The following is a 10,230-nucleotide window of genomic DNA, read 5'->3' as shown; positions in this document are numbered from 1 at the left end:
ATTAGGAAGAGATTTTCTACAGAGAGACTAATCAGGCATTGGAGTGGGCTGCTCAGGGAGGTGATGGATTCACCATCCCTGGAGGTTTTTAAGATGAGACTGGATGTGGCATTGAGTGCCATGGTCTAGTAACCATGGTAGAGTTGGACCTGATGATTTTGGAGGTCTTTTCCAACCTGGCTGATTCTATAATTCCTTCCTGCTTCCCTGGGCTGGCCCCCTCCATCCCAAGGGATGCTGACCTTGCACTACAGCTCAGTAGTGCAAAAGCTTGCTCTGAGCACTGGGCAGCCACCTCAGCAAATGTAGGAGGTGTGGACTGCATGGGGAATCCTGCAAATAACGTAGAAGTGGCATTTAAAGAGAAGTAAAAGCCTGGGAGCCTGAAGAAATGCTCTGCTTTGAGCCCCGGCAAATCAGCCCCTAACAGTCTCTCTGAGTGTGCTTCCAAGAGATGTTCAAAAGGATTCAGGTCTCCCATCAAAGTCCTAGAGGTGCAGCCAAAACCCTGTTTGAGATATGCAGAATTCAATGCAACCATCCCCCTGGCATTGCTGCTCTGCCCTGCAGTTTGACCTGCACTGAGCTGGACTAGTCCGGGCCAGAGAAGGCAATGAATCTGGAGAACAAGGCAGGCTCTCCCAGTGCAGCAGTCACCCTGACCTCTTGCTCTTACCTCTCCAGGCATGGCTTTGATGGAGAGGACCACATCACAGGGGAGCTTGCTCGCATTGCAGATCTTGAAGTGAGCTGTGGCCCAGTGCCCAACCAGAACATTGGTGAAGATGAATTCATTCTCATCTCTGATGAACACACCACTGCCTTGCACTGACTCTAGCTTCTGGCAGAGGTCAGCACTACTGCAGATCGGGTACTGTTCAAAGATGGACTCTACGTCTTTGACCACAAGCTCTGTGGACAGACCAGAGGGAGGGCTGAGAGTCCTCCCTGCTGAATTTATCTGCACCCTGTTGACCTGTCAGAAGGCTTGATAAGCCCTTTCTGCCCAGGTGACTGCAAAACCCAGCCCTAGGTGGGGGAGCTGGCTGTGAGGATGGAGCTCAGTCAATTTCATTCTTAAAGGGCACTTCTTTCCTTTCCCCCCTCCATGCATCCCTCCCAGCCTCTCCCCACTGGCAGACTTGAAAAGGACTGGAACCTCTGAGGATTTTAAGGAGGGACTTAAGGGCCAGGTTGCCTCTCTATCCAAGCACCAAGTTTAGGTGCTGATCAGCAGCAGGTGTGACCATGGGAATCTGTGAATAGTACATACGTGGGAGGCAGGACTCGGCCATCAGGGTGAAGGGAATGCCGCGGGGATGGTCCCTGGGGTCTCTGCCGCTGATGTCGATGTACAGCTGCTCCTCACATGTCCCCAGTGTGTTTGCGTGGCAATCCACTGTGATCTTCTGTTTGGCCCCAGGATAGAGAGGGCCGGAGCAAGGGTACACAGTGAACATGCCGAGGGTGAGTTTATCCTGCAGAAAGAGTTCCAGGAGAGGCTGATGCCTAACAGCTCTACCCTGAGCACCCTCAGCAAGGACTATGCCATTCCTTGGCCTCCAGCTAGGCCCACGCACCCAGTCCTAGGGCAGGGAAGGAGGACTCCATGGCCCAAAGGCAGCCCCAGGATGAGATGAACAAGCCAGGAGGGGCTGCAAGCCTGTCCCAAGTGGCAGAGAGAAAGGAGTTTGGGTGTAAGGGGGGAAGGTGGTAGCTGGCATACTTCAGCCTCCTGGGGTAACACAGAAATGATGTGAGAGAGGGAGGGGATTGGGAAGAAGAAAAAGCAAGGTCATCTGAGCTCTGTGGACTGGGAGTTCAAACAGGGACATTTTGCTTCTGTGGTGGTCACAGACTTATGCTGGCTAGCAGCTACCAAACACAGGACCTGCTCCCCTCTCTTGACCCCACAGCTCCAGGTCAGAGCCAGAGCATGGGACTGTCAGTGGAGTGGGACTGAGCAGATAATGGACTCTCCATCCTGCAGACCACGTCCCACCCTGTGGCAGTTAGCCCCCAGCCTGGGCACAGCAGTATCCTCCTATAGCCCCTGTAGCAGCACATGCTGAGGAGCAGGAGCCACCCACCTGCTTGAAGTGCTTTGCACTCCTTGGCAGTGAGGACCTTCTTTCCCTGGCTGAGCCGGTAATTCTGTCTGCCTTTCCATACTCTTTGGAGGGGGCAGATTCCTTTTGATGTGAACTGAGAGAAGAAAGCAGAGACATCTGTCATGCTGAGCTCCCCTGCCTCTCTCTGAGGCCAAAGCTAGCCTTCCTGCCCATGGAGAAAAGACTTCCTGCTCCTGATGGCTCCCAGAGAGCTGCCTGCAGCACCCATTGCTGTAGCTTATGGACAGAGCAGGTCTATCACCAGCTTTGTATTACACGAGGCGTGTTTTTGTGCTCCCTCTTCCCAAGCCAGTGATGCATATGGACAATATCCCAGGTTTCCTGGCTGCCTGTCACACCCATGCTGTGGTGACTCCTCTGACAGGAAGGGTGGTGCAGGTCTTCTTTTACCTTTTCCTTGGCAATACAGGTGTGTCCAGGGCTGCTTGGTCGATTTCATATTTGAAGGTGATGCTGCCATTGTTCTCCAACACGAAGGAGTGGGTTTTCCTGGTGTCCTTCTTCATAACACCAAAGCTGATGGGTGAGGCAGGGTGAATGCTGTACTTGCTGAACACAGCTTTTGCCGACACCCTCAATGGGATGGTGGTGACGGTCTGGTTTCCTTTACTGATGCTGGGATCAGTGATCTGCAACCACAGGAGGGGTGGTAAACACAGCACAGTGGCTAAGCTCAAACTCTGTCCCCTGACCGGACCCCAGGTCTCCATCAGCTCACCCTCCCTTTTTAAACAACTCCTCCAGAGCCAGATTTTCAGCTCCTCCTAGGAAGCCTCCCAAACAGTTTTGAAAGACTTAGTTTGTATCTATAGGACAGAGGATTCCCCGGCTAAAACGTTCCTTCCAGAAAACACCTATCCTCATGCTCCCAAGACATGAGTGCTAATGGCCTGGCCCAGGCAGCTCACCTGGCAGTACAGGATGGATTTGCCCTGTATGTTCACTGCACGTTCAGGGTGGAAGAGTATCTCAACTTTCACAGGGGGCTTGGAGGCCTCCAGCACACCTTTCTCTGGCTTGATAGTGAAGTAGGATGCCAAGTTGCCTATCTTGGTATCTGCACTTCGCAGCATGAAACTGGGGAGAATAGGAAGGAACAAAAACTTCTGAAGTTAAAAGCACAGGTGACACCAGCACAGCCAGGACTTTACACAGGACCAGGAAAAAAAGAAAAGGCAGAGTACAGCTCTTCTTGGGGAGTCCTGGATCTTGGCACAGAATGCAGCCAATCAGAGGGTTACTGCAAGACAATCTTGACACTGAAATTTTTCATTCACTCTTTTAAAGAATCTCAGAGGAAACTAGCCAAACCTCAAAGGAAGGCAATGAATCACAGCAGCGAGTGGCTGAAATTTCTGGGTCTCTACTTTGGCTTCCTGCTGCTGTGAAGAATGGCTGGTGTGTGCCTGGATTCTCTGTTCAAATCGATTAGAGCGCCCAGGTTTTGTATTTACCCAGCCCACAAGGTAGCCAGCATGGGAACAGGTTCTAGCCATGGACAGAGGGAGAATGCAGGCCTGGGAGCCTGAGGAAATGATCCACCAGGCAGCTGGACTCACCTGTACTCAACGTCATACTTTCCTCTGTTCCTTAGAATCAGAACTTCCTTCGTATTGCCCTGCACATTAATGGTTTTAAATTCCAAGTTGCCATCTTGACCTGCAGAAAACACGCAGAGTGAGGTAAGAAATGGTGAGTATTTGTAAGCTGTGCAGACTACACCAGGTGAGGAGCCACAGAGTTGGAGTTCTCAGGTGGCACAAAACTCTTCTCAGCAAGTTTCCATTCTTGGAAATTTTCTCTAGCTACTTGGCTGCTTCTTACTCAGAGTGTATCTGCAGAGTTAGCGGCCAAGAAGCTTGGTGTTCATCTCTTTGCTTCCACACACAAATCCAACTTATGTGCTGTTCCAGTTGGAACTGCCAACTGCCTGTTCACATCACTGTTGTTTCAAATCCCCAAATCTAACCTGCACATGAAGCTGCACACTTCAAAGTTCAGAAGGGAGAGACTCAAGGCTGTTGGTGCCCTGAGAGTGCTTTACTCCATGCCGCTTGCAAGATATGTGCTTTATCCTGTCCCATCTCATCCCACCCTATCCTATCCCAAATGCTCTGGCTGCCCACCTCCCAATGCAATGCTCCCATACTATTTGTCTGGGGGGGGGGCACCTACTGACCTTGAGGTATGCCGATGCTCACAGCAACATCATAGACCTCCACAGAGACTTTGATGTTTTCAGCATGAACCATCCCCAGGATGTTTCCTGCATCTGAAACCTGAGGCAGCAAGAAACAAACACTGCTTAGGCCATCCTTTGGGTAGACAGCCTACAAGTCCATGTCTCTGCTGGCTGCTTCCCCTGTGGCCCACCCAGCTTGACAAACGTTTGGAGACTCCCAAGTTTTCCTAACCTGTTCATCTCACTGGCTGCCCCAATGAGATTCTGCTGCAGGAAGAAACCCTATCAGCCTGACTCTGCGCTCCTACAGGGAATACTGCTGCTAAAGCACCTGGGCAGGCACCGGGATGTAAAAAACAACCACAAGAACTGCAAGGTGTCCCAGAGCAGGTGGCAATGACAATTAACCATCTCCTCTTCAATCACCTATCATCCTCGCTGAAATGCAGCCCCTAAACCATGGGGAACCACATCCTAGGGGCGGTCTGCTGCTCTCTGCGAGAGCCTTGGACAGACTCTGGGATGGGGGCAAAGATCATGCTGAAGTTACAGTTAAACAGCAGCCTCCGACCATGCACAGCAGCAAGGTGGTTGTGGCACAGGCTCAGGATGCAGCACCTGGTAATCTGAGGTGATGTGGATGCACCCCCTGTTCTGGCAAACCCAGCATAGAGGCAGAGGATAGAGCCAAAGTACCCTTGTGTCCATCAGGTGCAGTTCTTCCTGACTCTAAGAGCACAGGGCTGCTCAATTTGCGCTGTTCTGCCAGGGTGGGCACAGTCCCTCTCACCTCAAGCTGAATCATCTTGTCAATGCTGACAACCTTCATGGCCTTGAAATACACTTGCACCTCAAATTCTGTGCCAGGATCAAGGATGCCCTTATCTTGTGACACAGAGAAGTCCTTGCCAAGGTCTTCCAGCCCCGTGAGCTGCCAGGCGAGGGGCAGTGGGGTGGGGTTTTTCAGCACCAGGCACTTGTTGTAGCTACTGCAGAGACAGGCAGATACTTGGCATTGGTCACCTGACGGTCACACCGGCCTCGCCATTTAATGTAACTTGGAGCAGCTCTGTGAAAGCCTCTGACACTAGAGCGAAACATTTTCCCCTTGCCACAAGTCTCAGAGTGCCTGTGGGATGACTGACCTGTGCAGAAGCAGCCGGCCAAAACACAACTCCCTGGGGCTGATATCCAGCTCCACGTGCACCCCTTGGCAGCACACGCTGAAGACCACTGGCTCTGGGTTCTCCTTAATGCAGCAGATGAGTTTGTCTTCCAGGAGGCCAGCGGAAGTGGGGTACGCCCAAATGCTCAGCTCCTGGACCCACCCCCACAACAAGAGATACAAAGAGCACCCCGTGAGCAGCAGGAACAACTCCTGGGGGGCACTTCTACGCTGCCTGCCCTACCTGATCATCTCCTACCTGCTTCTCGTTTGGTTTCAGCTTCATGCTGGGAGGGTCCAAAAGGAATGTCTCTGCTTTGTCATCATCCTCAAAGGAGAAATGCACCTCTGCCTCCAAGGGGGAGTCATTGAGGATGATTATCTTCTCACTGTTGCTGGGACAGTTCTGTGCCTTGTACCTGTCCACAAAAAGAGAAAAGGCTGCAGAGGAGACTGCTGCCTTTAATACATAGTGAGGAAAGCACCGTGTGCCAGCAGTGGGAGATCACGATCTAACAAGCAGGTGAAGAAAAAGGATCCCTATCAGGGACATGGGACAAGTTCTCATCCTTGTCTTACTTTGATGCCTGCCCCTATCCTTGGTGCCTCCACCCCAGAAGTGTGAGGATGCATGGGCATCTTCAAGAGTGTTTTACACAATATACGTTCAAAGGTGCCTGGAAAAATAACAGTACACCAGCGCACATGGGTTCTTTCCCCTTTCTTGGGATGCCTTCCTTGCAGGCTATAAAGAAAGGCTTTTGAAAAGACATTTAAAAAATTGTTTAGCTTTTCTCTTTCAAAAAAGTCATGAGATTGCCTTGGATTTCACAGGTTAGCTCAAAGTCTGAAGGGAGGAATTAGAAGGCATCAGTTCCCAAGGGGAATGTGAAAGATAACAAAATGACTCTTCTCTTAAGTGCGGACCTGAATTTAGAGTGAAAGGATTAAAGAGGCAAAGAGAAATCCCAGAGCATCCATCATCCTGGCTAGAGATCCTCTTTGATTTTTACACTGTTTCAATTAAATTTCCCTGGGTTCTCAAAATATTCCTATCCCTCCAGAGCTCCCATGGAGACAAGAACTTAATTTCAAATATTATAAAAAGATAAAAGAGTGACATTAAAAATAGAAATATGGCAACAGCTACAATAACACATTTTTAAGCAGACTTTTACCAGTAGTGAGGATGCAATGTAATTAGAGGAAAATGTAGCTCCCTCTGTAGGTTCCCCTCTGATAAACACATATTGGCAGGTCAACTCATAAAATCTTACAAATATTAAAGATCAATGAAAGGTTTACAAAACCATCTACAGAAGATTTGCTCAGTTGATCCACCTGTAGAGCTCAAAGCACTTTAAAAAGCACCATAAAGTTAATTTCCTAAGGGGTGAAGCTGAGATGTGGAGAGGGGGACAAGTTGCCCCAAGTCACCTTTGGGCTGGCAGCAGCATGTGGCTCTGGCCACCAAGGCACCCACCAGGCAGGCAGAGCAGCTCCATCTCTCTCCCTAGCTCCTCCAAGGCTCATTTGCCTGTTATCTGCTCAAGTTCACACATCTGTGGTCCTTCAACTCCACGTGTCAGGGACTGCCCTGAATTGTGCCACTGGGACATCATGTCTCCAAGAGTGTCCAGGAAAGCACAAGTCCCTGGACATGCCATCCCACCCCCTCACTCCATACAGGCAGCACACCAGGATGCTCTCTCGTTGGCAGGGGAAGCACATACCACTCTCTTGACTTCCCACACAGCAGTGGTCCAAAGTGGAATACCCCTGTGTTCATGATGTACTCCTTGAAGATGATGTCATCATCCTTTTTGCTCTTCCTCCAGTGAGGAAACACCAGTCTGGGCAGAGAACATGGGGAATGAGGAGCTGTGAGATGCTCCAAATAGGAAATCCGGTCAGAAAGCCATTACCCTTCTTAGAGCCTGAGTTACCAGTTCTGCTTCCCAGCTCCCAGTACAGGAAGAGATGCTGAGCACCTAAGGCAGCATGCTCTGCCCAAGCCAGAAGGGCACTGGGTGACAAGGGGCAGCCCTGGCTCAGAGTTCAGGGGGAGCAGTGTGGGAGCCTCCTGCAGGCCAGCCTTACCGTGGCTTCTGGCTGATGGTGGGGTACAGGCAGGAGCCACTGCAGGGCAGCTGGTACAGGCGCTTTGTCCCTAGGACCTCAAAATGCATCGTATGCTTGAACTGTCCTGGCACCATGGAGCTGAACCGGACCTTCAGTTCCACCTCGCTGTGGGCAGGCACTATCCACCGGCACCTGCTCAACATGGCAATTAAAGAGGAGGCTCCAGACATTGCTGAGGAGCAAATGAGACAAGGAGGAGGGTCTCTGCAGGGCTAAGGACCACATTTGGCAAGATGACCATGAAGCAGAGGGATCACCTCCCTTGAAGCTCACCTGGTGGGTCTCCTTGGGGTTGAAGCACTTTCAAGCCGTTTATTCTGTGCCTCAGATGAACTTTTGTGTGCTCCTGTAGAGGGATCCTGAAGATCTCTCTTGCCTCTGATGGACTTCTGCTTCTCCTTTGCCTCCCTCTGTTTGCCTGTAGCTTTCTGCTTCCTCGACTGGCCTCTGGTGGGGGTGGCTTGTACCTAAGGGCAGAAGGCAATGACAGGCAGGTGAGACCTGCCCTGAGACATCTGAATCCTGGAAAGCAAAAAGCAAACTGGGGGTTTGTTGACCAACAGAAGAGAGAATAAATAAACAACAGCTGCTCATGGACTTGGTCTTCCTTACTGAACTTTGTTTTGCCTAAGACAGCCCTCCTCATCCAGGATGGACCGTCTCCTCACCCAGGATCTTCTCCTCAAGGGAAGTTGAGGGTTTTAAGTGAATTTCGTCTTGTCTTACAGAACTGTCCTATGTCTCCAGCAGAGTTGTCTCTGTCTCATCCCTGGCAGAAGAGATGCCTGCAGACATGGGGCCCCATCACATCTTCACTGTCCCTTCACAGTGATCCTTTTCCATCCCACCTGCCCTCCATGCCCCTATCCAGCCTGACCCCTGCCTTAGCCCCTTCACTGCAGGCACAACAAGAGCACTCACGAGACTTCTGCTTTTGTCTTCTGCAGCAGCACCTTCTGGTGCAACCAAGACAAAGTGTTTGACATCTGCTGATGCTTCGGGGGCCATCCGCTTCTCTGGATAGGGGACCAGAGAGTAAACAGCAGCAGGGGGAACGGGAGGCCCTGAGGGACCCAGTCCCAGAACATCCAGGATCTAAAACAGAAGAGAAAACCCTGTTTATACTCCTGTCACCTTCATCCTCATACTCCTTTTCTAAAGGCACTGGGCTTTTGGCAAGGGGGTTTTTGATCTATATGGAGTGCAAGTGCTTTTTTTATGTCCAGTGGGATGAGCAGGCTCCAGAGCAGAGACAGGACCTATATGTGGGACCAAGAGAGAAACCTCTCCCCTGAGTGACTCAGCTGAAAAGAACATAGAGATGCCCTGCCCTGGGACCATTTTTAGTCATTTCCAGGGAAACTCTCTGAACAGATGGGATACTTGTCCACAGAGCACTCCCTCTTTCCACCCATCTGAGGGATGGTGAGAGCCTCCCCATGCACATGGCTGCTGCAGAGCCACTGTGTAACATCATCAGTGGCCTGGACAAGGCTCTGTGCCATTGTCACTTGGGGAGACACAACACTCCAGGGCCCAAGACCATGGCAAGTTCAGCGCCCGAGCCTTGTGTAGTTTTACCTGCTCTGCTGCTGGCAGCTTGCCACTCTCCAGGATCGTCCTCAGCAAGTCCTTAGAGCTCGGAACCTGGATGTCCAAGCAGGGCACCCCGAGATCCTGGCCTCCAACTGGCTCTTCTGCCCTTCCTCCTTCTTGTTGAGATAACTGGAGTCCCTTTTGGACTCTGTGTTTTTCCACACTCTCCAGCTTCTTGTTCTTCTTCTGGCCTTTGTGTCTAGATAAAGGCTGGGACTTGTCTTTCACTTGATGCTTCACCTTCTCTTGTTTAAGTGACAGGATACCCCGAACCCTGTCCCAGGATGACACAATATGTGCAACATCCTTCTGCGATGACTCATAGATCTTAAGTTTCCGGGCCAGGTTCTTCTCACTGTCTGTTTGTGCCTCCTTTTTGGTTTCCCTCTTCTGTGAGTCTGCAGGTTCCTCAACCTTCATTGGGCAGGCATCCTTCTTCTGCAGCTCTCTTTGGTTTTCCAAGTGCTCTGGTTCCTGCTGTTGCCTTTCTTCATGCTCTTGAGCCAGATGCTCAAGCTCCCTTCAGCAAGCCAAACAGAAAACATCCCTGAGAGTCACCACCAGACACTTGGGTTAACTCTAATTCCAGTTGGCCCTGCACTTCATTCCTTGACCCTGAGGCAAAGCAGAACTGTTAGATCACCTCTGTGGACTTTTGTCAACCCAGAGAGGTTGGAAACAGTGAGGAAAGGTGGCAGGGAACCTCCAGGGCCAGCCAAACCTAAGCCTTGCCATCATAAGTTCTCAGCTGTGCCACTTCTCCCTTAAGGTCCACTTGGACACCTTCAGCACACTTCCAAAGGCTCATCCACCATCTCTCTGTGCCAATGCCTGAAGCCCTCTCTTTCTTGATTTCCCAGTTTAAAACACCTCACAAATTGCTAACACCTATTTATCCCTCTTCCAATGCTTACTTGGCTCATTCAGACCCCTCCTCCCTGGGCACAGCCTGCTCCTTAATGAGAATAATCATATCAATCAGAAAGCAAAGGTCGCAGGAACTCCCCTCCTGG

At 50.9% G+C, this 10,230-nt stretch overlaps 1 protein-coding gene across 1 annotated transcript in view; it reads right to left on the bottom strand.

The window, feature by feature from the left end:
- Positions 1-676: 676 nt before the first annotated feature.
- Positions 677-10,230, bottom strand: part of LOC103802745 (hydrocephalus-inducing protein homolog) — a gene marked incomplete at both ends in the record, with an annotated part of 57,224 nt that continues 47,670 nt past the window's right edge. Inside the window, 15 exon segments of the mRNA XM_009075271.1 lie at positions 677-912; positions 1,274-1,478; positions 2,091-2,205; positions 2,523-2,761; positions 3,041-3,209; positions 3,692-3,791; positions 4,312-4,411; positions 5,105-5,303; positions 5,460-5,632; positions 5,739-5,898; positions 7,213-7,332; positions 7,580-7,762; positions 7,895-8,088; positions 8,543-8,716; positions 9,203-9,737. Of these exon segments, the coding sequence (XP_009073519.1) occupies positions 677-912; positions 1,274-1,478; positions 2,091-2,205; positions 2,523-2,761; positions 3,041-3,209; positions 3,692-3,791; positions 4,312-4,411; positions 5,105-5,303; positions 5,460-5,632; positions 5,739-5,898; positions 7,213-7,332; positions 7,580-7,762; positions 7,895-8,088; positions 8,543-8,716; positions 9,203-9,737 (2,902 nt within the window).

Source organism: Acanthisitta chloris, unplaced genomic scaffold, assembly GCF_000695815.1.
Source record: "Acanthisitta chloris isolate BGI_N310 unplaced genomic scaffold, ASM69581v1 scaffold1020, whole genome shotgun sequence".
Taxonomy (NCBI): domain Eukaryota; kingdom Metazoa; phylum Chordata; class Aves; order Passeriformes; family Acanthisittidae; genus Acanthisitta; species Acanthisitta chloris.
This window is presented reverse-complemented; position numbering and strand designations above follow the sequence as displayed.